General features: G+C 44.4%; 1 protein-coding gene across 12 annotated transcripts in view; it reads left to right on the forward strand.

The window, feature by feature from the left end:
• Nucleotides 1-26,689, forward strand: part of LOC102504108 (protein unc-13 homolog B) — a 167,050-nt gene that overhangs the window by 138,298 nt on the left and 2,063 nt on the right. For 5 of the 12 annotated variants that reach the window (XM_014561924.2, XM_014561927.2, XM_014561928.2 and 2 more), the window contains 23 exons: nucleotides 259-400; nucleotides 2,103-2,272; nucleotides 2,722-2,837; nucleotides 3,180-3,343; nucleotides 5,631-5,781; nucleotides 7,308-7,376; nucleotides 8,774-8,863; nucleotides 9,186-9,314; nucleotides 14,325-14,452; nucleotides 15,092-15,177; nucleotides 20,152-20,278; nucleotides 20,428-20,524; nucleotides 20,757-20,900; nucleotides 21,219-21,296; nucleotides 21,815-21,892; nucleotides 22,125-22,213; nucleotides 22,453-22,605; nucleotides 22,732-22,855; nucleotides 22,965-23,021; nucleotides 23,212-23,292; nucleotides 24,207-24,354; nucleotides 25,736-25,792; nucleotides 26,585-26,677. In XM_014561924.2, coding sequence (XP_014417410.1) covers nucleotides 259-400; nucleotides 2,103-2,272; nucleotides 2,722-2,837; nucleotides 3,180-3,343; nucleotides 5,631-5,781; nucleotides 7,308-7,376; nucleotides 8,774-8,863; nucleotides 9,186-9,314; nucleotides 14,325-14,452; nucleotides 15,092-15,177; nucleotides 20,152-20,278; nucleotides 20,428-20,524; nucleotides 20,757-20,900; nucleotides 21,219-21,296; nucleotides 21,815-21,892; nucleotides 22,125-22,213; nucleotides 22,453-22,605; nucleotides 22,732-22,855; nucleotides 22,965-23,021; nucleotides 23,212-23,292; nucleotides 24,207-24,354; nucleotides 25,736-25,792; nucleotides 26,585-26,677 — 2,571 coding nt within the window. The remainder of the gene's footprint in view (nucleotides 1-258; nucleotides 401-2,102; nucleotides 2,273-2,721; nucleotides 2,838-3,179; nucleotides 3,344-5,630; nucleotides 5,782-7,307; nucleotides 7,377-8,773; nucleotides 8,864-9,185; nucleotides 9,315-14,324; nucleotides 14,453-15,091; nucleotides 15,178-20,151; nucleotides 20,279-20,427; nucleotides 20,525-20,756; nucleotides 20,901-21,218; nucleotides 21,297-21,814; nucleotides 21,893-22,124; nucleotides 22,214-22,452; nucleotides 22,606-22,731; nucleotides 22,856-22,964; nucleotides 23,022-23,211; nucleotides 23,293-24,206; nucleotides 24,355-25,735; nucleotides 25,793-26,584; nucleotides 26,678-26,689) is intronic. The other 7 variants (XM_014561932.2, XM_006187879.3, XM_032477921.1 and 4 more) reach the window with 3 other exon arrangements.

Raw genomic sequence — 26,689 nt, forward strand, 5'->3', positions numbered from 1 at the left:
CATGTATCAGAGCAAGTAAGGACCAGTGTAGGGGTAAATGATCAGTTAGGGCTCTGGTGGGGAGGTGGGATTCTTGGGCTAAGCTTTGAGGGATATGCTTGTGGCTTAGGACTAAGGATAGATGTGAAGTGAGAAAATTCCTGTCCAAGGAGCAGAGAGGGGCTGCTCTAAGATGGAAAACACACATTCATACTTCAGAGGGCTTATGACTTTTGGATTGTACTCTGAAGCCTCCTTCTGTGTGTGTTTGGGTTGCAGTGGTGTGTGCCCAGGGCCTGCAAGCCAAGGACAAGACAGGATCCAGTGACCCTTACGTGACTGTGCAAGTGGGCAAAACCAAGAAGCGCACCAAGACCATTTTTGGGAACCTGAATCCTGTTTGGGAGGAGAAGTTCCATTTGTAAGTCATAGAGGGCTTGTCTTACCTGGGAGTATGTATATCTGGGCAGCAACATTAAATCCTGTTCTGGGCTTGGACTCTTAAGAGGGATGGGGCAGAGGTGGTGGAGAAAACCCATTTCTCACATGCTTCAGTTGGGCAGCAGCTATTCTCTCTCGGTTTCTTCTAGTAAACTATTGTATCAGGGTTACTTTACTCAAGCCCTGTCTTAACTAGGGCGATTAAAGGGGCCCCTGGGGATCCCATACTGCTTTTTCTAGTGCTGTGAAGATTTTTACTACTGCCGAGTGACAGAACCAGGGACTGACCACCCTAATGTGTACGTCCCAGCCCTGCCATCCTGCCTAGGAAGGGTTAGGCTCCCTAGAGGAAGTGGGGAGTGGGGAGGGGAACATCCTTATCTGACAACTGGGTAATTTTGGCTTGAAGATAGAAATCTGGGGTTTGGAGAATTTTCCATTTCCCTTAAGGCCTCTGCTTTTCTTTTTGCTTTATCTATTCTCACTTTTTTACAGACTATTTCATATGACAATGAGGGATGGTTGTTGAAAAATGGCAAGTCCTAACCTAGAACTTAGACTAATGTCTGGTGAATCCAGATGATTTGTCACACTTGTAAGGCTTAGGACCAGGACTTTGAGCCTATATCAACTAAGCAGGCTGCTTATGTAGAGACCTTCTTATGTTAGAGGAAGACTGGGGAAAGGCATTGGGGCCAAGTAAAGTCAGTCTTCAATCCAGAGGCAATAGTTACTGGGGAGAGTGCCTGTTTATTGAGAAGCTGAATGGTTCCTGCTTGAAAACTATTTATGGTTAATTCTAAATGAAATGGCTCTACAGTGAATTTTGCCCGCTTTTATCCATTTAGTAAGCAATTTGTATTCCGTATAAGACACTACACATGATACGGTGTATCTAAAAATGTGTTTAAGATAATCCCTGGCTTTAAGAAGCTTATTGATGATTTGTCTATTATTTTCCAGTAGACCAGTAGTTATAATATTTTAATGGAATGTGCAAAGATATTATGAGAACATAGGGTAAGGAACAGCAAATTCTGCCAAGTACAACTTTTGGATAAGGCAACAGGGATCTAGAAAGCAAATGCTGGGGAAGAAAGAGTATGAGGGAGATAGCTGAGTGAACACCCTTCTCCAAAGCAAACACCGTAGAAGAAATGACAATTCAAGTGGATATTAAAGAGTGATAGAAGTTCACCAAGCACATTCTGAGATAGATGAAGAAGTTAGATAGAAAGCTAAAGCAGATATGACCAGATGGGCTTACCATGAACATTTAACACCTTTATGGACTTCATACAGGATTCTGGGGAGGAAACTAGCTGTTGCTTCCTAGGACTCTGTGGCATCTGTCCAGCTGTTTTCCTGTTGGTGGTGTTGATACAACTAAGCTGCACAGGAAACCAGCGTTGTCCCTAATTACTCCTCCCTCTCCCTCTGTTTGTCCCTGGGCAATGAGGACTGGATAATTTTCTATGGAGAGCCACCAAGGCTGAGGGATGAAGAGCCGTTTGCTGGGATAGCCTGACTCACTTGGGACTTTAGTACCACTGTTCTTTGGCTCCTTCTCTTCCTCTGCAGGGCCTCAAGTCAGCTGATAGAGCCTTGGGAGGGAATTAGAAGTAATAAGAGTGGGGGCTGCTGGGTCTATCCATAACAGAGCCTGCCTAATTCTCTCACAGTGAGTGCCACAATTCTTCTGACCGCATTAAGGTACGTGTGTGGGATGAGGATGATGACATCAAGTCAAGAGTAAAGCAGCGGCTAAAGCGAGAGTCTGATGATTTCCTCGGGCAAACCATCATTGAGGTTCGGACACTGAGTGGCGAAATGGATGTCTGGTACAACCTAGGTGAGGAAACAGGACCAGAGGAAGTTGCTGGGAGGGGAGAGCATGAATGGGGAACATGGGGAAGATCTTGTCTACCAAAACCACCACTCAGTCCCCAAAGCATACCTCTATTACAGAGCCTGCCTTACCTGCAGAGAACAGTACATGGGTAGAGATTAGGGGAGAGGAGTTGGGGTGTCTGGAACTCACTCTGTTGGGACATTTCCCAGATTTTAGAAGATCCTTAAATCTTCATACTCATCCCTAATGCCATTAGCCCCTGGGCATTCCTACTCTCTCACCCAGCCAGTTCTAGGGTATTTGTGGACTATGTGTTTGCTGGAATGAGTTCACCTGCTAGGTGACACTTGGTTCAGTGCCTCCTTTTCCTTGGGTTAAGCCAGGATGGGGGCTGTCTGTGCTGTCTGTAGTTGTGTTGATGTCAATCTCCAGTATTCTTTCCTTCCTAGAGAAGAGGACAGATAAATCAGCTGTTTCAGGGGCTATCCGCCTGCAAATCAGTGTGGAGATCAAGGGGGAGGAGAAGGTAGCTCCGTATCATGTGCAGTATACGTGTCTCCATGAGGTGAGCCAGCTCTTGGGAGATGCCAGAAAACAATATTGGGAGGGCCTTTGGCAATCAGTAGGATTGCTAGGGGTTGAAGATCTGGAGCCTGTTTTTTCATTTCGCCCTTGGCTCACTGCTGCCCTGGACAAGCGAAGTGACAGTCCCAGCCTCAGTTCTCTTTTACTAATGGAAGAATAGCCTATTGGGGCCACAAGATTTACTGAGCAATGACTTGAAGGACAGAATTTCTGTGGGACCCTATTCACATTCTCCTGGACTTTACCAGCAGGTTTTGTTTTTGTTTTCAATATATATTTAGCTGTTTAATAATCAATATATATTTTACTCTGTCTCCTACAGAACCTCTTCCATTACCTCACAGACATTCAGGGCAGTGGAGGAGTCCAGATCCCTGAAGCTCGAGGAGATGATGCATGGAAGGTTTACTTTGATGAAACTGCCCAAGAAATTGTGGATGAATTTGCCATGCGCTATGGCATCGAGTCCATATATCAGGCCATGACGTAAGGCTCTCCTGAGACCCTGGAAAATGGCTACTAACCCTTGGGGTAGCTAAGATGGCAAACCGACAGGGTGGACAGGTCCTTAGTAGGGTAGTATGCAGTGATTCATTGCTTTCATCTCTGAGCTGGGTCAGGTGGATGTGTGCCCCAAGGCAAAGAGAGTTTATGTATTAAAAGTAGTGCTTTTATTAGTAACTCAAGGAGAAGGTATTTGTCTGTCTACCCCAGTGTTCACAGGTAGAAAGGGAAAGGGGCACAGGAGGGTAGGCAAGGACAAACGTACCGAAACATCACAGGCCTGAGCAGACGGGGCATGTGTACTCGTGTATATATGTGTGTGACAGACAAGCTCGTATAGACTGGCCTGGGACTCGGAAAGGACGCTGAACCATAGGGAAAGCAGCTGTGTCTGGCGTTGACAAAGACACCTATAAAAGAAATTCCCACCTACTATGAGAAGAGGTAGCTTGTGTATTGGTGAGGCTAGAGCTCTAGAGCTCTGCGCGCTAGCAGCACTAGGGAGCAGAGGGTAACAGACTTTTACTGAATTCCTTCTCTGTGTCATGCATTGTGCTGCATGCTGAGAACACAGAGATGAATGAGATGGGGGCCTCTGTGCTTGGGGAACTCAGTCTAGCAGGAGAGATAGACCAGTAAACAGTCAGTTACAATATAATTTGATAAGTGCTAAAATAGAAGTAACCGTAGCATATTATGAGGGCATCTAAATTTTAGGGGAGGCCTGTGAGGGAAGCCACTGAAGTGGTGACACTTTGAAACACAGAAAAGGAGGTAGGGCATTTCTGTGTCTGATAGGGCGTAAGCAGAGATGCTAAAATGCAACAGAGCATAGACTATTCAAAGAATTGCAAGTTCGAGTATAGACAGAAGAAACATGTTGAGGAATGAGGTTGGAGAATTAATGGCCCCTCTGCAATTCTTACTTTGTTCACTCTCCCTGGATGATCTCATTCAAGTCTATGAGCTCAACCACTACATATAGGCTTAAGACTCCCACATCTCTTTCTCAGGTTCAGACCCTTTCCTGCGTTTCAGATCCATTTTCATCTGCTTCCTGGGTATTCCCACAGGCATTTCAAGCTCAACATGACCAAAATCCAAATCAACATCATCTCCACCTAATATAGTAAATGGAACAATCTACTGAATAGCTATCTAAACAGAGATTTAGGAGTCAGCCTAAACTTTTCTGTCTTACTACCAGCATCCAGTCAATCTCTAAAACCTCTAGATTCTACCTAAAAATGTTTTTAATCTATCAATATTGCTGTAGCTCAGTAATAATGATAATAACAACTCCTATGTATTTCCTTATGCCAGTAACTGGTCTAAATATTTTATGAATGTTAACTCAATTAATCCTCATATCAACCCTGTATGAGTATCATTATTATTCCCATTTTACAGATTTAAAAAACTGAGGCATAAAGAAGTTTAATTTATTCAAAGCCACTGAGTGATGGGATTAAAGTTCAAACTCAGAGTCTGTCTCTAGAGCCTGTGCTCCTATAACCATTTGTCTGTTCCATTTAGTGCTTCATTGCTCCTTTTCTGAATGACTGCAGTAACTCTTCAGGTGGTCTTTATGTCTTAGTCTTATCTGTCTCCAAGTTTTCTTTTCCAATTTTTACCATCACAGTGACCTTTCTGAAAGACTAGTCTGATCACAGTATGCCTTTGTTTAAAAATTTACTATAGAGTTTAGGATAAACTTTTTTATTATTTGTTCTCTATCCACTTCTCTCCCCTTTCTTGGTATTCTTCTGTCAAACACCTGAACAGTAACCATAGTGAGGTTTCTCAAATATATCACTCTCTCCATGAATATATTTGTTTTTGCAATACTGTTTCCCTTTGCTTGCACACTTTTCCACTTGATTAATTCTTACTAATCCTTTAAGACTTGGTTCAACCATCTCTTCTTTGAGAAGCCTTTTTCTAATCCCTTCTAGCCTCCAGTCATTCTGACTTAGATGATCTTCCTGTAGTTTCCGTGGAATTTTGCATATCATGCCTTGGGTTATTGACTTACTTTCTAATACTTGCTTTCTCTGCCAGGCTGTCACCAATTTGGATTCTAGCACTTAGCACAAGACCTGGCACTGGTAGACACTTTCATAGAATATACACCCGAGCGAATAAGTTATGAAAATCCTTGTATGTCAAGGTGGTTAGAAGCTTCATATGCGTGAGTGAGATCTTTTGATTAGTTGGCTTTTCCTGCAATCTCTGAAGAGTCTTTGAGGCTGAGGGTGCTGTTTTTCAGACACTTTGCATGTTTGTCATCCAAGTACATGTGTCCTGGTGTGCCAGCAGTGATGAGCACCTTACTGGCCAACATCAATGCCTACTATGCCCACACAACTGCCTCCACCAACGTCTCTGCATCTGATCGCTTTGCAGCCTCCAACTTTGGGGTGAGTGTGATGTGAAAACATGTTACCTGCTTGTTACCAGTTAACAAAGCTTGGTTTTTGAGTCAGTACTGTCAAGTTGATATGCCTAAAATTCAGATAGCTGCCACCTAGGTAATGAACCTTTTTCCTTGTGAGTATTTAGACTGTACTAATAGACTCTCCTCAGACATAGATACATGAGAGAAGGTGGGATAGTACCACTGTAGTAGGGCTGGGGAAGTGGGGTACTACCTGGGCTCGGGGAGCCTCTCTGGACCAGCAACTTGGTTGAGTCACCATCTTCTTCAGTCCTGCAGGTTCACAAAGGAGTCTTCTTAATATAATTCAGTCTTTCTCTGACAGAATAGTACCACTTAAGTTCACATGAGACTGATGTCTAAGCAAGAATACCAGTATGTATCTGAGCCTGTCCCTCTTCTAGGGTCTGAACTGTTTTCCCTATCCAGGATATGTCCTTTCCAGTTGTTAGGGTACTTGAAAAGTTGAATTGTTACTCATAATGTCACCTGACATAAGTTCAGTATAAACTAGATGAAATATCTCTGACCCTCCACAAAGATTACTTCTTCAGGGATAAAATTACTGATACTCCCAAATCTCCTGGACCTCTCAGCCCTGTTTTTGTTTTTGTTTTTGTACTAACCACTTTTTTTTAATGTTGTTTATAGTTTTTCTGTAGATGAATTAGTATCATTGATTAAGTCAAATATCTTTTCCATTCTATCACCACATTATATACTAACTCAATCAATATCTAATGGTGTGTGTGTGAGATATATATATCTATATATCTATATCTATATATATCTCTCTATCTATATATATAGATAGATATATATATATATATCTCAGTATGTGAGTTCTAGGAGTGCTACGCTAAAAGCCTACAGGAACATGATTCCCCATTTAATTAGACCTTTTCTATAAAAATAAACTATTAAAATAGTATTTGGTTTTTATCTTAATATTTAAGAAGTATAAACTAAGGGAAATGATGTGGAATGTGGTTTAAAGAGAAATCTCCTTGTATCTGCCTGATCATCTTCCAGATGCATCACTATTTCTCTCTCTCATCATCACTGCTAGACTGTGGCTGTATAACTGTTAAGAGCTATCTCAAGGTAAATCATGACACCGCAGACTTAGGCACAAGTTAGAGAATGTGTTTGGAGTTACTTTTGTCTGACTAAAATGAGTTAGAGTCCCAAAGAGATGGAGATGCACTGGTCATCTCCTCTTGATTTGTATGGAAGGAGCTGTTTCCCCTCCCAGGGACTTGCTTTGCCCTAGCTGGTGTGAGAAGGTTCCCCAGTGTGAGACAGAGCTGCCAAGAGATGGAACAGGAACCACCTACTCATTTCTCCTCTGTATTGTTTGTTGTTTTCCTCGTGGGCAAATATGGGACAGGATGTATCCCCACCTCAGTGGTTCTTCCTTACCCAAGGATGGTTCTGTTTTTGCTACAGTCTAGGGGACTCAGAAACAGATTATTTCTCTCTTTCTCATTATTTGTTTACCACCCTCAGAAAGAGAGATTTGTAAAACTACTGGACCAGCTGCACAACTCACTGAGGATTGACCTCTCTACATACAGGGTGAGTGAAGACCTGGCTGTAGGGTGGGATTAAGGAATATCAAGCTCAGTGTTAGAGAGACTGTGGGCCAAATGGCTAAAAGATCAAGGCAAAGAAAATTGGTCTGTGTCATCACACCCATGTGTATGGCCAATGTCACTGACACCTGTGGTTCTTCAAACTCCAAGGACCATGCAGTGTGTAAATAGTGGCTGATGTGGCTACTTTTTATAGATAACTGGCTTTCTAACCCCACTCATGTCACTCTACCAAACCTCTGGTGACATTCTCATTAGAGAGTCTCCAAAGCGTAATCTCTTCCAGAAATACCCCTTTAAAAATTAGATAATTACATTTCCTTCTTGCATCTTTCCATAGTCTCCTCATTTTCCAAAAAAGTTATGAGAATCTGGCAAAGGGGAGAGAGAGTAACTTGGCTTGGGCAAGTAATTTGTAGCAGAGGTCATGTGTATTCCTAGAATGGAGGGAGGAAATAGATATAGTAGGAGGGTGGGTGCCTAGGATGAGACGGAAATGGGCAGATTTGCAGTTCTTCCTAAGTTAGGTCGTCTTAGAATGACTTCATTACTTGCTTTAAAGTGTTGTGAATTTCCAGAACAGGCAATATACCCACATTAAAAAGTAAGTATAAAACAACCTCAAAGTCAAAAAGAAGTGAGATTTTAATTATTTGTACTTTCAGTGCCTTCCATTTGCACGAATAATGGAGAGTTGACTGTATATCTTATATTTGGCATATAAGTAGCCATTTGAAGGTTTAAAAAAGCAACCCTTAAAATGGAGAGTGGCACAGCATCTTCCTTAAGCTCTCTTTGGCAGCTTCCTCCTAAAACTCATGCCAAAAGGATTGAAGTGAGGCATGATGGGAAGATCCCAAGGAACTCACTCCAAAAGCAGTTCTGCTCAGAGCTTTGCCATCTGCTGGCTCGAGAAATATAGAATAACTGGGTTCCACTGTGTGGAAAGTACACATCTCAGTGTGGTCTGTAGTGTGGCTCTACTTATATTCCAGGATATACAGTTAGATTGTAAGTTTTGAAGAACTCATTGTTTGGGTGTAAGAATCTTCACCCAAGAAAAAAGTGTGTGTGTGTGTCAATGTGTGTGTGAGTGTCTGTGTGTTCATTTGTGTAAACGCTCACACATTGCATGGGAAGTAGGCTTGGGGGTAGGATGTGTTGCTTTCTGGACTGGAGATTACTAACCCCTGCCTTTGGCAAGGACCTGTGTCAGTGGAGAAGGGAGGGAGACCTGTAATATTACAGCTTTTTTGTAAAACTCAACTAGGGAAGATCCCAGTGGGTAGCAGTTAGGGAAGCTTCTGATTTCATTGCTTTTGGCAGGGAAGGCTTCCATATTCCTTTGTCCCTTTCTTACATTTGCTTAATTTGCAACAGAATAATTTCCCTGCTGGGAGCCCTGAGCGGCTTCAGGATTTAAAGTCCACAGTGGATTTGCTGACCAGCATTACTTTCTTCAGAATGAAGGTAAGAAATTAATTGGGCTGGGTGATGCTAGTCTGGGGACCTGGCCACAGAAACATGGAGAGTGAGAATCACTGGGCATAGTCTAAGGCTATAGGATTTATCACCTCTAAGCCTATGTTTCCATATGCCTGTTCCCTGAGTTACTTCCAAAAGACCCTGGGTCAACAAGGTTGGGCTGGGCAGTTCTCCCCATCAGCCATGTTGACAGTTTCATCCCAGGGCAAGGTCCAGGGACCCACAGAGGGATGAGGGAATCAGGAATAGAAGATCCCACCCAGGTGGGCAAGACCCTGGACCCATATTTTTTTAAATTAATTGGCAGGTACAGGAACTGCAGAGCCCTCCAAGAGCCAGCCAGGTGGTAAAGGATTGTGTGAAGGCCTGTTTGAACTCAACGTATGAGTATATCTTCAACAACTGCCATGACTTGTACAGCCGCCAGTACCAGCTGGTAAGAGGCTCGGGATCAGGTGGGGCCAGTTGTCAGTGGTTCTTGGAGTCTCAGCTCTCCTTTGCTGTGGTCCCTGTGAAAGGGAGCACAGAATAAAGTCCTTGATGTTCTGGAGAGTGAATGAATTGTGAAAGTGGGGACCATTTAGACCATGTGAGACATTTGTGGATGGGCAGAAACCTTTGGACAAGATGTGACATAACTGAGTTGAACAGAAGTGGCAACAATGAGTTTTACTTTGGTGTTGAGAAGGTGACCTAAATTTGAGCACAGTTCAGTGGGTAAGTAGGTGAATTCTTAGCCCTTCCCAGAGTCTTTGTTCTCCTCCGAAGTTAATTTTATTCTGACTCATGTGAACCCTTCCACGTTCCAGACTCTTTTCCCCTGAGATCTGAGGTTTTGGCTGGTGGATGTTTAACTTTTCCCTCTAACACTTTTCTCTGCATTGCATGGTCTTCTGAGATATATTCATCAGTTGACTGTCAAGGCTGGCCCTGTCCTTCGTGAGGCTGAGCTACTTTATCTGGTTTAGGCTGGTATCCTAACTCAGTACCTGGTTACTTTGTATATTTTTCTAGATCCTTTCAATGGTATCCCTTTTTTTTTTTTTTTTTTTTTGGTCTTATTTAAAGTCAGGACTTCCTTCTGGGTCTGATTACTCAGTTACAGCTCCTGTCTTAGGAATGCCTTGCTGATGACACATTTGCTAAGTAAATTCCCTTCAGTCCAACAAATATGTGTTGGATGTTTGTTCTAGGCCAGGTCTGAGGAAGCATAGTGGTCTTTCAGTTGGTTCACAGGCTCATGAGCATATGTATAATTCCAACCAAAATCTGTTAGAAGGGCCGTGAAAGAGGGATACAGTTGAACGTGGAAGAAGTTTATCAGATATTGGGAAAGCTACATAAAACAAGAGCATTTGAGATAGACTTGAAAGGCAGTAGGATTTGGACAGCAGACTGTGGGAGGAGAACCTCAATCTCTTGGACATCTACCCTTCAGTGAATGCATCCAATTTGTAATGCTTCCTAGGAACACCTTAGTGAAGACTAAAATCTTGTTCATACTGCCTCCTCAAATTGTCAAATGTGCTTTTTGTGTCAGTGCTGTATTTATGACTTCTTCCTTTTAAGGTTTATAAAACCTCCTGTTGGTTCTGAAGTCCATGGGGGGTTTTCCTGGGGCCGTCGTTTAGCTTGCCACACTCTGGGCTCTGTCATCCATCCATGAATTCTCTCTGGTTGGGCAAAGACACTGTTCTTAGCTTTTATCTTTCAGTTATGCAGGGGTCTGTCTGAATATTTGGTCTCTATTCCCTAGCATAAGATGAACCTAGACTTTGAAAGAGGCTTTATAAACCATTCAGGAACTTCTGTAGTCTTTGTATTTTGCTGACTTTTTTTTTTTTTTTTTTTTTACTTTCTCTCACTCTCATTTTCTCATTTTTCATTATTTGTACTGAAGTAAACCCTTGGTATCTTTCATTTCCCTCCACTGGTCTTTGGTCATTAGTTCATTCATCTATCCATTTCTTTAACAAATTGAGCACTAGGGATATAAAGTTGATTAAGACACATCTCTGGGGGTGGGAAGAGATAGACGGGGATTTCAAAATTGTAGAATAGATAAACAAGATTATACTGTATAGCACAGGGAAATATATACAAGATCTTATGGTAGCTCACAGAGAAAGGAATGTGACAATGAATATATGTATGTTCATGTGTAATTGAAAAATTGTGCTCTACACTGGAATTTGACACAACATTGTAAAATGATTATAAATCAATAAAAAATGTTAAAAAAAAAAAAAAAACCACATCTCTGCTTTTGGGGAGCTCATTGGTGGATCCAGGGGGCAAATTACTACATTTATTGTGTTTTATTATTTTATTGTTACTATATTTTATTGTAGTTGTTGTTGTCTGTTACATCTCTATGAGAGGTTCACAGAGGTTACTCTGGGGGCCCAGAAAGAAGCATCTAACCAGACCAGGGGTGTCAGGGAATACTTCTTAGAGAAGGTAAACTCGACATAAATTTTGAGGAATGAGTAGGAAAGACAGGGGCTGAGAAGGAAGAGGATGCAATATAGAGGAAGCAGAATGTTTAGAGGCACAGAATTGTGAATGAGGTTGTTAATTTGAAGGAGCATAAACAATTTAATTACACTAGTTACAATTCAGGCTTTACGGTTCAGCTATGTGGGATTAAATCTTGGTTCTGCTGTTTATAGCTACATGACCTTGGGCAAGTCATGGACCCTCACTGTCCTTAAGTCTCCTCATCTGTAAAATGAAAGTGATAATTTCTACCCAATGGAGTTGTTGTCAGGATTAAATGAGTTAATTCATGCAAAGTTCTTAGCAGACTGCCTGATATACAATAAGCACTAAATAATTGGTGGGAGTGATATGGTAATGGCTGCAACAAAAGGGAAGTGGTTAGATATGAGGTTGAGAGAGAGGTCACATTCGGAAGGACCTTTGTTTCAAGCTATGAAGTTGGAACTTTTTGAAGGAGGAGTAACACTGTGAGATTCTCCTTCTAGAAAGATCACTGACGACTGAATGGCAGAAGGATTGGACTGATGGTCAAAAACCAGTTAGGAAATCCTTGAATGATAAGAGCCTGAGTCAGGACAGTGGCAGAAAAAGTAAAAGGAAGAGATGTATCTAAGTGATATTAAGGAGGCAGAATGAACCAAATGTGGATTCTGTCCTGGGAACTTCCTGAAAATGCGGGCTTGTTAAGGACTGCAGAGACTTTGTGATGACATACGGCATCCTACATAAAAGCCCTATTCCTGTTCTCCTGGGCAGTTCCAACTTTGCTCTTGTCCCAGTGGGAGATAATATCCATTCCAGTCTCTCAGTGGTGACTTTTACTTGTCCTGTCTGGGGTCTGAATATAGAGTTGCTCCTCCTTTCCTGCCATCCACCATTGTATTCCTTTGTTTCTTCCCATCTAAGGCCTTTCTTTTCTCCCCAGCTTTATTGAGATATAATTGACATATAACAGTGCATAACTTTAAGGTGTACAATAGATGATTTGATACATATATATATTGTGAAATATGTACCACAATAAAGTTAATTAACACATTCTTCACACACGTAAATACCATTTTGTTGTTGTTGTTATGGTAAGAACACTGAACTATTCTCATAGCATCTTTCAAGTGTACAGTACAGTATATACTGTTAACTGTAGTCATCATGCTGTACCTGTGATCCCTGGAACTTATTCATCTTGTAATTGAAAGTTTGTACACTTTAATCAACATTGCCCCCTTTATTCCACCCCTCAGCCTCTGGCAGCCTCCATTCTCCTCTCTGTTTCTGTGAGTCTGATGTATTTAGATTTCATATATAAGTGAGGTCATGGTATTTGTCTTTCTTTGTCTGACTTATTTCACTTAGCATAATGCCCTTCAAGTTCATCCATATTGTCACAAATTGCAGGCTTTCCCTTTTTCATGGCTGAATAATATTTCACTGTGTTTATATACCACATTTTCTTTATTCATCTATTGATGAACACTTAAGTTGTTTACATGTCTTGGCAATTGTGAATAACGCTGCAGTTAACATGAGGGCACAGTTACCTCTTCAGGATAGTGGTTTCATTTCCTTTGGGTATATACCTAGAAGTGGGGTTGCTGGATCATGATAGTTCTATTTTTAATTTTTTGAGGAACCTCCATACTGTTTTATATAATGGCAGTACCAACTTACATTTGCACAAGCAGTGCATCAGGGATCCCTTTTCTCTACATCCTTGCCAGCATTTATCTCTTCTGTTTTTGATAACAGCCATTCTAATAGGTGTGAGGTAATATCTTATTGTGGTATTGATTTGCATTTCCCTGATGATTGGTGATGTTGAACACCTCTCCATGTGCTTGTTGGGCATTTAAATGTTTTCTTTGGAGAAAGGTCTTTTAAAGTCCTCTGCTCATTTTTTAATCAGACTATGTGTTTTGTTGGTGGGGGTGGGGGTGGTTTTTTGTTCTATACAGTTGTGTGAGTTCCTTATAATTTCGGATATTAACTCCTTATCAGATACATGGTTTGGAAATATTTTCTTCTTTTCTGTAGGTTGCCTTTTTGTTTTGTTGATTGTTTCTTTTGCTGTGTAGAAACCTTTTAGTTTGATGTAGTCCCATTTGTTGATTTTTACTTTTGTTGTCATATCCAAAAAAATCATTGTCAAGAGCTTCTTCCCTATTTTTTTCTAGGAGTTTTATGGTTTCAGGTCTTACATTTAATTCCTTAATCCATTTTCAGTTAATTTTTGTCAATAGTATAAGATTAGGGGTCTACTGTCATTCTTTAGCACGTGAATATCCAGTTTTCCCAACACCATTTATTGAAGACACTATTCTTTCCTCATTGAGCCTTCTTGCCTCCCCAAGGCCTTTTCTTATCAGCTAGACAAATACCTTCCCAGATGCAGTTTTCCCCTTAACAACATTCAGCAGATTAAGGGAAGCTTTGCTTAACTGAAGTTTTGGCCAACGTGCGTACTAGGTCTGTTATGTGGCTCCTGCAGAATTTGAAGAAGCTTCTCAGAGATGTGTATGTGTGTGGTGGGGCAGGGGTGATATTAGAGGAAGACCCACTAGGAGAGGAGGAGGGGGTCACATGGAACTAGGCCAAAGACTGGAGGGGCTGCTTGCTTCAGCCAAGAAGTCACTATATGCATAACTACTGAGAGAAAGAAGAAGGGGATAGACATCTTCATTTCTCCTAGGCTGACCAGGAACAGTGGTCAGAACAGTGCCCTGGAGCTGGGGAGAGAAGTTCTCAGGGACAGACTATGTCCAAGAACCTCCCAACAGTCACCCCTTTGCTAGAACAAACATGCGTGGGCTTGTGGAAGATAGGCTACAGAAGAGGAAGGGTCCCTGATTCTAAAGGAAGGGGCATGGAGTGGGGAAGAGAGAGAGGAAGGCTCTCCATTTTCTACTCTGACTCTCACTGTCTGCCATGTCTTCTCGGAAACAAGAAGCAGGAGCTACCTCCAGAGGAACAAGGGCCCAGCATTCGGAACCTGGATTTCTGGCCCAAACTCATCACGCTCATTGTGTCAATCATAGAGGAAGATAAGAATTCCTATACACTCGTTCTGAACCAGTAAGTGTCACCACACTTGGCCCTGTCTGGTTGGTGGTTGGTTTGTCCATCTGTCTAACAGCCTCTTTCTTTCCTATCTCTGTGTGTTTGCAGTGCCACCTCTTCCTCCTCTTCGTCCGTCTGTCCCTCTGTCCCTTGTATCTGTCTGGGTAACTGTTTCTGGAGACAGGTGTGGAAACATAATGGGGGGCCCTGCCCAGACTGAGCCAGCCTCTCTGGGGTGAGAGGCTTCTGGGAGTGGCTGCCATAGGAGTCCCAGGGCATCCAGAGACCATGTGTGTATATGTCTGTCCGCTGTGAATAATGTGGGCCTTCTTATGCCCACTTCCTTGCCCGTTCTTCTCCGGCTTATTTAGCCTGGGTCTGCCTTCCAACCTCAACTCTTCCCCCGTTGGCCACAATTCCCTGCCTTCTAGGCATCATCTCCCCTGGGGCCACCTTGCCTGGGAGGATCCTCTGCCCATACTTGTCCTACCACTGGTCCCTGGGCCCCTTTTCTCCAGTTTGAGCCTAGCCCTGTTTCCTAGGCTTCTCCCCTCTTCATTGTGACCTCCAAGAACTAGGCATGTTAGCTTTGGAATCAATCAGTTTAAATGGCTCTTGCCTTGTTCTCTGACTGTGGCTTCTTCCATCATCCAGGTTTCCTCAAGAGTTGAATGTGGGAAAAGTCAGCGCAGAAGTGATGTGGCAACTCTTTGCCCAAGACATGAAATATGCACTGGAGGGTAAGGGTGTGCCCAAGGCAGTGGTTGCAGGCCTCTAGCCCAGGCGCTGTGCTCTCTGTCCCTTTCCTCTCCCAGACACCTACAAGTTCTGGGTGAATGGTACAATGAGAAACTAGAGGGATTCGAGGCATATTAGGTGATAGACCTCGGGAGGCCTTGGGTAGGCAAAGCTTCAGCCAAAGGAATGATGGAAATGGCTGTGTGGATGTAGGTTCCTCCTTCCAGCTTTAGAGCAAGTGCCTGTTTAAGACTTTCCCAGCCCAGAGATAACTCCTTTCATTCTGGTGCTCTCAAGTGGCCCATTCCGTAGAGAATGGTCTCATGAAATGTATCTTTACAGTTTTACAGAATCATAGAACCTTAAATACATAGATAGATAAGATTATTTTCTCACACTGTCGGCTGCCTGGCCTGGCTTTCCTTGAAAGCTGTTCTGAATTGATGTGACAAAGCCGGAAAGATATTTCTCCCTCACTTCTCCTGTACAACAGGGTCACATGCAAATTATTATTCATCTTATTCATTCACCTAATTCTTTTATTCATTTCCCACTTTAGTCTACAAAGATATCACTCCCTATCTGTATCAGACCTTCCCATTTGTACCCATCTGTGCTCACTCATTTAACTGTTTATATATGTTAATCTGTCTCCTCAGTCTATGAAAGTGAACCTAGAAGGAGGCGGAGCAGTCTGGGGCAAGGACAAATCAGAGTCTGGATCTGCTATTTGGGTGGAGTGACAGAGGAAATAGATAATCCTCAGACTTTTAAACTTTTGAGGTTTAGGAACAGTAAGTTTAGAGGTTGAAAGCAACCTTGAAGATCTGTGTTAAATTTGAGACAGTCACATACTGTATATGCAGATTCTGTAATTCTGCCCCAGAGCAGCTGCTCCTCCTGCTTACACTGGGTCATGCCTGGGGCTGTAGCCCATGCCTTTGCCTGTCAGTCCACTGAGCAGGTCACCTGTCCCTCTCCCCCAGGTGGCACTTGGTGAACCTGATGGGGAGCATGGTCCCAGTTCTTAAAGAACTCCAGCTCCATCAGGTTTTTTGGGGAAAAGATAAATACCTGTGAAAAGTGAATTAATTCCACCAGAGAGATGGTATAAGGTTGGGCAGATGTTTTCAAACAGAGGAGCTAAGTGAAAAGGCAAAACGGTGAGAGTAGGGTGGTGGGGGCAGGGTGGGGTAGGATGGACAATGCTGGGCTCCAGGCCTTTTACCTGGTGCTAGCTAAGTCAGCTCTACTTTTATCAGTCTTATACAGGGTTTTAAGTACAATTTCTTTTGAAAGAGGAGTTCTGCTGATGTTTAAAACAAACACAAAAGAGTTGAAAACTGCTTTAAGAGAAAGAACTTATGTTGACCTGGTTTGGAACCTGTTTCGCCACCTGCTCAACAGTGTGTTCTTAGACTGAGCTACTTAATTTTTGTGAGCTTGCATTTTCTCATCTGTAAAATGGGAGTGATGATAGCATCTATTTCACTGAGCTGATGAAGTAACTGAGATGTATGTGGCATATTTAGCATATGCCCTGGCTTTTACTCAATGCTGAATAAATCTTAGTTATTGAGGACAATAAGAAACCATTATAGGCTCATGAGCAGAGATGCAGTGTCAACAAAGTAGTAGTTTTATAAGGTTTTACCTCAGTGGAAAATGGAGGCAGATGGAACAGGGAGAGACTAGAAGCAGAGAGTGCAGATAATGTAATAATTGAGAGCTGAGGGGATGAGGCTGTAATTAGAGCAGAGAAATTAGAGGAAGAATGGGCTTTGAAAGACATTGAAAGGAAGTTTTAATGGGACTTAGTGATTGTCAGAATGTAGAGGGCAAGAGAAGGGGAGGTGTTTAGAGACCTGGATGGTAAAAGGATAGTGTTGACTCCAACTGTGAAAATGTTCTCGTTTATCCAATATTTTAAAATCAACTTTATTGAGGTATTATCTACATACAACAAAATAAAAACACTTTAAAAGTATAATTTGATGAGTTTTGACAAATAAATACACCTGTGTAACTACTATCCCAATTAAAATATAGAAAGTTTCTTCATCCACCTTTGCAGTAAATCCCCATCCCATTCACCAAGTGTACTGAGTATTTTCTTTGTGCCACACACAGTGCTAGTTGTTGGAACTCCAAAGAGATGAATGAGGCATAGCTCCAGCCCTTGAGAAGCTCACAGACCAGTCTAGACAACAGACATACTAAATTGGCAGTTACAGTTCAAAGTTAAAAGCCACAAAAGGAATAAGAGTAGGGTGCTGAGAGGAGAACCATGTAACCAGACCTGGGAAGGCTTTCTGGAGGAAGTGATGTACAGACTGAAACCTGAAGGATGACAGAGCTTAGCTGCTGGGGAAGGAGGGCAGCAGTGACAAGGAAGGGAGAGAGAGATGTTTTAGGCAGAGGATGCAGTATGTTCAGAGACCTGGGGTATAGAGAGAGTCAGCATGCTTGGGGAACTGGAAGCAGTAGTTGAGTGTGACTTGCACTTTAGAGTGGAAGGGAAGAGATGAGTGAGAGGTGAAGGTAGAGAAGTAGGACACTGCTAGATCATAAAGGACGCGTAAGCTGAGTTTAGGATTTTGGACTCTGTTCTGAAGGCAATTGAGAGCCATTGAACAAAAATCCCATTTAAGCAAGGAAGTGACATGATCATACTTTTAATATAGAAAGGCCACCCTCTCTGGCTACAGTATGGAGAATGGATTGGAGGAGGAAAGACCAGTTTGGAGACTATTGTAGTAATCCCTATTAGAGATGGTAGAAAAAAGACCTAGAGAGGTAATAATGTGACTAGAAAGAAATAGATAAATTCCAGAGAAATTTTGGAGATGAAATCAACAGGGATTGATGCGTTAAACTGGATGTGAATAAAAAGAAAGATGACTTGAGGATGATGCTCAGTGCGGAACAAGAGACAAGAGGGTAAGATTAATGTGTACACCCTGTTTAGCTTCACTGGAGATGTTAAGATGGCAAAAGGTGACTGGAGTTAAACCCAAAGTGAGATATTCCGTCAAAGACTTACATAGACATTATGCGAACCAAAAAGAGACTTGGAGGAGATATCAGCAAGCTGAATAGTTGAAATCATGTAGTTGAAAGAACTCTCCGAGGATGAAAGATGAATGGAGGGAGGAATGTGGACGTCAGGGGCAGGAGAAGGTTTAGATGCTTGATTGCCCCTTTTGATAGATTAACCACCCTCTACACACTACCCACATCCCCCCTCAACAGCAACCTCAAGAAACTTTACTGGAGCATGACTCCATGGAACTTGTTAGGATAGTTTAAAGTGTGACCAATGTTCCAGCAATCATCCTGTTAGTTTTTGTACCGCAGAAGTTAATGTAGAAATTGGGGTTTTAGGCCAGAGTACAGATAATAGATTGACAGAGAAAGTGAGAATTATACATAAATACAGTTAAGTTGAAGGTCCCTAGAAGAAAGCAGTTAGGGAGCTCTGGAGGGATGGAGCAGCACTGCCTCCTTTTCGGGGGTTGCTGACGCAGAAGGAGGGAGGCCTTCCTGGTGGTACCTTTTGATGTTTCTATGTTCTTGGCCTGGTTTAAGGACAGCAGGGTGCGGGGTGGAAGAGAAAAGGCGAGCCCCGAGAGGGTCTCTCTGATGTCCCTGATATTTTTCACTTTCTTTATTGCTCATTCGTGTCTCTACTCTGTCACAAGCATCCACTGTCATTCGTATACGAAAAGTCCTCTTTCTGGGTGGTAAGAACTTTTGGTTGTTGTCCCCTTACCTCTAGTTTTATTCCTTTTTCCTCTTCTCTTGCTCACTGCTTCATAGAAGAGACTGCAAATGCAACTTTGGGTAGAGATGGTGCTGCCTACAGTGCCAGGAGATGAAATTCCTGGGACAGGGAGCCTTCTGTGGCTCAATCTCGTGCTCCCATTTCCTCCTGTATGTCTGCTGTACTGATTCACCAGGACCAGCTGCCCTAGACTGGCCATTCTGCCTTGAGATGGAGGAGCATTACCCATGGCAACTCCAAGTTGAGCAATAGAGTTCCCAAGGACACTGGCCTTCCCTTCTCTGTTGCTTAATACTCTCCACTGTTTGCTTACTCTCACTATTATGTTATATGTAAGCACATAGTTGGCTTTTATTATTCAAATTAGTGCTTCATCCATAATGGGAGTAGATGAAGAAAACCTATGGGTGTGGCCAGTACTTCAGGCTCTCTGGGCAAGCTGTGGGTGATCTTTGTCCTAGATTTTCCAGAAGGCTCTGCAGATTCAGCTAGATGACCTTTCAAGTCTGTTAGCATCCCATTTTCTGTAGCAGGATGGCCCTTTGATCTCGCTGTGTTTCCATGGTTTTCAAACTGACTTTTCTTATTTGCATATTTCTTTGAGAGTTCATTTTTCAGAGTCTCAGCTCTGCTCTGGGGCCTTTCAGTTTACCCCAGGATTCAGTTACACCATGGCTGCTCAGCTGCTCTTTCTGTTAGCTTGGGCCCACTTTGGTTTTCCCTGTGTCTGTATAGTTGTCAATGATCCATTCATGTCATGTGCAACTGTTCGTCTTTCCACTTAAGTCCATCTGAGGAAATGGCCTAGCTACTAGGATTAAAATAGCCCTGGAAAACCATCATCCCTCTCCAGCCCTGGACAGTTTCCCCCCTAGTCAGCCTTAGCACCCACATCTTTTCTCCTCTCCTTCACCAGAGGCCAGCACCTCACTTGGCATTTCCAAAAGCCAGCACAGGAAGACTTACAGGCCTTATCTGGATGTCTGACTTAGTCTCTAAAGAAAGATTTGGGCCAGGCTTTTGGAGATCAGAGCAGTCATTGCTAGGGGGAGATGTCTGTGAGGAGGTGCTTGGGAGTCACCCTTGCTCTGAGACATCTAATAGAGCCACCTGACTGGATCTGCCACTTTGGGAAGGCTCAGGAACCAGGGCCTCGACTACCAGGACCTGACCCAGCCTTCCTCCCTACTAGAGCATGAGAAAGACCGGCTGTGTAAGAGTGCTGACTACATGAACCTGCACTTCAAGGTGAAGTGGCTCCACAATGAATACGTGCGGGATCTGCCTGCCCTCCAGGGGCAGGTGCCTGAGTACCCAGCGTGAGTCATCATGTGGGGGCTACAGAGGGAAGGGTAGGGAAGAGGGTCTCTCTGGCTTAGGGGTTGGGTGAGGCCAGCATCCTCACTGTCAGGCACATGGCATATGCCAGCCACTAGCTTCAGCCTCCAATTTTCCTACCTGGCTACAGGTGGTTTGAGCAGTTTGTCCTACAGTGGCTGGATGAGAATGAGGACGTGTCCCTGGAATTCCTGCGAGGGGCTTTGGAACGAGATAAGAAGGATGGGGTAAGTCGGGGCTTGTGCTGCACACGGGTCAGGCCAGATCTCCCAGCAATTAGCTGTCAGCAAAAGTTCCTGGGCTTTAGCCACGATGGCTGTTCCGGCCCTGTGAAGTCCATAAGAAGGGCTGTTGAGGGCCACTGAGCCACCCTTGCTGGGCAGAGAGCCCTTTAGAACTTTATAAACTTGGGAGACGGTACCAGCTGAAGATGATGACCCTGTGTGTGGCCTTCCTTAGTTCCAGCAGACATCAGAGCACGCACTCTTTTCCTGCTCTGTGGTGGACGTCTTCACGCAGCTCAATCAGAGCTTTGAGATCATCCGGAAGCTGGAATGCCCAGACCCTAACATCCTTGCCCACTACATGAGGAGATTTGCGAAGGTGACCATGACCCTCCTTCTGCTTCCCCCCTGTACTACTAGCATACTCATAGCCTTGTCACAGGCCTGAGCTCAATCCCTCTCTGCAGTGGCCTTTGGATAAAGCTTGGCATTACCCTGTTCTCCTTTACTTGAGTTTGGGGCAGACAGGTGGGTTTGTTTCACTGCTGTTCCGGGGTTGAGAGGGAGATCTGTCCCTCACTGTGAGATTCCCCTTTCCTACTTATTGTTGTCCTGGGTTGGAGGTACAACCTCAGGCAAGATACTCTTGGGGAAAGCTAAGAGTTCCTTCTCCTTTCCTTTCCTCCTCTTTTCTCAGACCATCGGGAAGGTGCTGATGGAATATGCAAACATCTTATCAAAGAACTTTCCAGCTTATTGCACAAAGGAGAAAATGGTGAGAGTCGGGCCTTGGGCCCCTTAGAGAAAGGAGTGAAGACATTTGAATCCTTCTTGCTTTTGAAGTTATCCTCAGTGCTGAGGGTGGGGGGAATGCTCCTGACTTCTGATTCCCAGGAGGGCTGTGCTTGAGATTATGCCACAGAATAACAAGAAATTGACAAGGAGTTCCTCTGAGCCTCCATTTGGTAGTATATCCTCTACTAAGCTAGACCTTTGCTTAGTCTTTTTTTTTTTAATAAAAAAATTAAGATATTCAAAGAGTTACAAAGGGTAATCCCACAAACAGCTGGGGCCACCACCTAGTTTAAAAACAGAAACATTTGCTTCTAGTCTTCATTCACGGAGAACTGTCTGCATTGGTTCCAGATCTCAGTACTTAGGGAGAGACACATGTGATATGTATTGTAAATTCCCCATGGCTTTTGGAAGTAATGTGAGAGAGGGAGGGACTCTAGACTGATGGGTCCAGTGTTACAAGGAGCCAAGACTCAGCATCTCCATCTGTCCCCGAAGCCTTGCATCCTGATGAACAACATGCAGCAACTGAGGGTCCAGCTGGAGAAAATGTTTGAGGCCATGGGAGGCAAGGAGGTAAGTCTTAGAGTTTGGGGTTGCTGTACTTTCCCTTTGTTCCTGAGTTCCCTGGCCACAGCCTCTCCTGACTGGGTATAGGCCAGGAGTTTAGCTTGGGATCTGGCTGGTTTGAGCTGAGAGACTTGAGTAGGCATTGGGGTAGAGGCCCTAGGAGGGAGGAGTAGGGGCACAGGAGGGGAGAAAAGGATGAGAGAACCAGCTTAGCCAAGCCCACCTCCTGTGGATACAGTTGGACCCTGAAGCTGCAGACAGTCTGAAGGAGCTGCAGATGAAACTGAATACCGTTCTGGATGAACTCAGCATGGTGTTTGGAAACAGGTCAGTGGCCCCAGAACACATGGCTCTCAAGGTCAGGTGTCGTCCCTGGCCAATCTGACGTCCCCTGCCCCATACTCATCCATCCAGCTGAACATATGTGGACCTTCCCTCTCTTCCTGCTGGCTGTCCCTGTTGAAGCTGCACTGTGAGTGTGCTGGAGTGGGACTGAGTAGCTGATGCTGCTTTAGGGACATTGTGTGTTTGGGGTGGGGAGGGCTGCACTGTGGGCACATGTGTAGTTTCCAGGTGCGGATTGAGGAGTGTGTTCGACAAATGGCTGACATCCTGAGCCAAGTGCGGGGCCCAGGGAACGCATCCCCCAACGCTCGGGCCTCAGTGACTCAGGATGTGGATAGTGTGCTCCGGCCTCTCATGGACTTTCTGGATGGCAAGTGAGTACAGCACTCAGGACTATCAAGCGGGCACAAGCAAGGCAGAGGCAATCAGACAGAAGAGCCTCTCAGGGAGGGGGGCTCTCTGGCACTCACCCCATCTTTACCTGCTGCCTGGTCCTGCAGCCTCACACTTTTCGCCACTGTGTGTGAGAAGACAGTCCTGAAGCGTGTACTGAAGGAGCTCTGGCGGGTGGTAATGAACACAATGGAAAGGATGATTGTTCTGCCCCCACTCACTGACCAGACGGTAAGGACCCTTCCCTTCCACTTCCTCCTGCTCTCTCTCTTAGCTGGTTCCATGCTTCCTAATGAGTTTGGAGTTCTCTGCTTTTGACAGATTCTCTCTCTCTGCCCAGGGCACCCAACTGATCTTCACTGCTGCCAAGGAGCTGAGTCATCTTTCCAAACTCAAGGTACTCTGGATGTATGGGGTCCTTCTGAGGCCAGGGGGAGGGGGTGCCTGGGAGGAAGGAAATTTAAACTTTGGAGATTGAAGAGGAGGGGAAGGAGAGGAACCATGTAGCTGTGGGCTGGCAGGTAGGGGCAAGACTTTCAAGACAGCCACAAGCTGTCCTGATGGCATTGCTTTCTCTGGGGTTCTAGGACCACATGGTGCGAGAGGAAACGCGGAGTCTCACTCCAAAGCAGTGTGCTGTCCTTGACCTCGCCCTGGACACCATCAAGGTGGAGACCTCCCCGTCCTCCAGACAATCTTACTACCACACCCTCTTGGTCCTGGCATTCCACTCTGCTGGATTAGGTGTCCCTTGGGTTCTTGCCACCCCACATCCAGAAGAGAGTGATTTTTTTGTGTTCATTTCTTTCTCTGCTATGTCCATATTCCTGCTTGGGAGCAACCAAAAAGGTACCTCCTGTGTGGTCTCAGGTGAATTGCCATGAACCTAGAACATTTATTCTTGGGTTCTGAGGACAATTTGGTTCACTTAGTTCCTCATTGTCATTCCTGAATATTTCCTACTGGGAATTAATCTTCCAGATCCTAATATCCAAGATCTGGCTGACCTCTTTCACTTATGTGTAATGTCCTTTGGGTTTTCAAAGGATTTTTTTTCCTACTATTCATTCATTCATTTAACCAGGCAACATGTGTACCAGGCACTATGCACTATGGAGGATGCAGAGACAGTAAGATATGGTTCCTAGCATCAAGATTCTTATAATCTGGTACGGTAGCAATAAGGCAGATGTGATTCGGGGCACTTAGGAGAGGTATGTTATAGGTATAAAGTGTTCTAAGTGTTCAAAGGGGTAAAGTAGGACTTCTGACTACTCTTTGCCTGAGATGCTTCTATCCCTATCTTTGCCTGTCCAGACAGGTCAGTCCTTCAAACATCACATCTAGGAATGTGGTCATCCCTTATCATTCCTGCCAGATATTTAAATAATAGTCTTTACCCAGGAGACTACGACTCTGACTCTGTGTGGTATTCCTGATCTTGTTGTCTGTAGAAAGGCTCGTCATCTTCTTCTAGCATCTTTGCCGAGCCTGTGCTCAGATGTCATTTCCCTGAGGGCATTGTTGGGGAACTGCCTCTCTGTAAGGCAGTGAGGCAGTAGCAGTTATTCTTGTCTTTCAGCAATACTTCCATGCTGGAGGCAATGGACTGAAGAAAGCCTTCCTGGAGAAGAGCCCAGATTTGCAGTCCCTGCGCTATGCCCTGTCTCTGTACACACAGACCACAGACACACTCATCAAGACTTTTGTGCGCTCACAGACTGCCCAGGGTAAGGCCCAAGGTCTCTGGGTCCCCACCTTCCCTCCCTGATATATCTCTGCCTGTAGGGAGTCAGTATCCTGTAGTTCTTAGGATAGGGAGGATCCAGGTACTTCTTCAGGGAGCCCTTCAAACTCAGACACCAGGATTTCTTGATGGACCCTAATACTTATCCCCACCCCATATCTATACCAGACAGGGGAGTAACAGGGACCTGGGGAAAGTATCTGAGACTTCTTTTCTCAGACATCATCTGGCCGGTGCATGTGTATTGAGCTCAAGTTACCGTGTTTGGTAGGAAAAATCTGTGAGGAAGCCTGGATGATTGAGACACTCATGAAGACCCAGCTTTGGGAGCCTTAGATGGAAGTTGTCCTGGGGAGAGAAAGCAAAAGACTTTCCAGATTCTCCAGTGTGGATGAGGAGAAGACTAAGAGCGGCAAACCATGGGAGCAGTTGAAGGGAGGGTGTGGATCACAGGGCTCTGCAGAGCTGAGGCTCCAGCCTTGTGGATGATGCTAACACGCAGGGGACCCAGGCAGCTGGTTTTCTCCCAGTGACTTCTAGTTCTCCCTTCCCTGCCTCCAGGCAGGCCCATCCACTACAATGTTCCAGGGAAATCCAGGCATGCTGCAGGAGGCGTGAACCTGGTGGAGGGGAGAGTGGGAAGGCTTAGGCCTTACTGAGCTGTGGATCTGAAGCACTGAGCTAACCTGGAGGGGAAGAGGGACCTAAGCAGTTAGAAGGGGGTTGATGGAGGGTGATGAGATTCAAGGGACCTACAGTACTGCTCCATTTTCCAATCTGCTCTTATTTCAAGTCCAGAGTGGGAAGAAGAGAGAGCAAAAGAAGTTATGAGCCTTGCTCAAGGGGACAGGGAGAACTTTTACAGAGCTGAGTATATGTAAAGCCTGTAACATCAGGGAGGATCTGAGTTAGTCCAAGAGGCTTTCTAGAAACATTGAGCTTTAAGCTAGATATAAAGATGAGGAGAGGCTGGAGTGGGCACATGGGAGTTAAGAGCAGGAGTGGGGACTGCAGGGAGGATGCAAGTGTCTGTACATTTTCTACCCATTGTTTTGTCATTTAAGGGCCTAGGAAATTAGAGCCTACAGCTTTCTCTTTTGTGCGCCACTGGTCCCAGAAATCTTTCCTCTGTATGTTCTACTGCTTCTGCCCATGATTTGGTTGATCTTCAAACTGTTAAGTTTAGAGCATTCAGGCACTGACCCCAGTTCTTTGACTTCTCTCTCCACCCTACCCTATCTCTGTGCTCCCTCAAAATATGTGTAGAGCTGCTCTGAATGGCTGTTAACTCCTTACCTCTAACTGATTCTTCTTTCTCTATCCTAATGCTGCTACTGCCTCTTGACTGGCCTGTCCTCACTCAGTGCATGATGGGAAAGGTGTTAGGTTTACTGCTAATGAGGACATTCAGCCGGAAAAGGGTACGTTATACACCATGCAGGTGTGAATCTAACATGGGCTAACACTGTCCCCTGTGAATTAGAATGAGCCGCCTATGTTGGGGCTGGGGGAACCAAGTGTCAAAGTTCAGAAGCTCTATCCCAAGTCTCGGAGATGGGCAGTGTATTCATACAGTCTGACTCAGTTCCGTCCTCAGAATTCCTCCACTCCTCCATCTTAGGACAAAGAGGTTATATCTGGGGTTCAGGCTAGTGGTGTTTTCCCAAAACAGAATGAAGCCTCTACTAAGGGAAGGCTGCAAATTGACCAGAGGGACTGGGGAGCTGTTTGTGTAGAAGTCCAGGCTTGAGTAAGACAAAGTCTTTCTGTGCAGGGCAGCCTCCCAAGCAGGGGCCTCCGGCTGCTTTTGGCTAGATAAGACCCACATTGTTCCACTGAGACACATGGGGTGGATGTAGTTCTCAAAGATACAGGGTGGCGGTACTGTCCTTTCCCAACATCTTTCAATGAAAAATTCTTCAGCCTAGGGGATAGGAGAGGTTTGGGGAAACTGATGGGTTCCTGGTGCATTTTTAGAAGAAGTTTCACCTAAGATGTTGTCAGCCTAACTTGTATTTTAATACATAGCCTCATTCTTTAGCCATTTTTCCCCCCTTTTCCCATTGCTTACTTTCCCATTGCTACTGTGGGTGATTGCTTCTTGCTTTAGGGTATAGGATAGTAGCCTCCCAATTCCAGTTTCACCTGGAATAATCAGGCTTAAAGTCTTAAAAGTTCTCCAGTGGGGGATCATCTGTCCATCTGTCCCTCAGGGTCTGGTGTGGATGATCCTGTGGGAGAAGTCTCTATTCAGGTGGACCTGTTTACACATCCTGGAACTGGGGAGCACAAGGTCACAGTGAAAGGTGAGTGGTATG

This window comes from Camelus ferus, chromosome 4, assembly GCF_009834535.1.
Source record: "Camelus ferus isolate YT-003-E chromosome 4, BCGSAC_Cfer_1.0, whole genome shotgun sequence".
Classification (NCBI taxonomy): Eukaryota; Metazoa; Chordata; class Mammalia; order Artiodactyla; family Camelidae; genus Camelus; species Camelus ferus.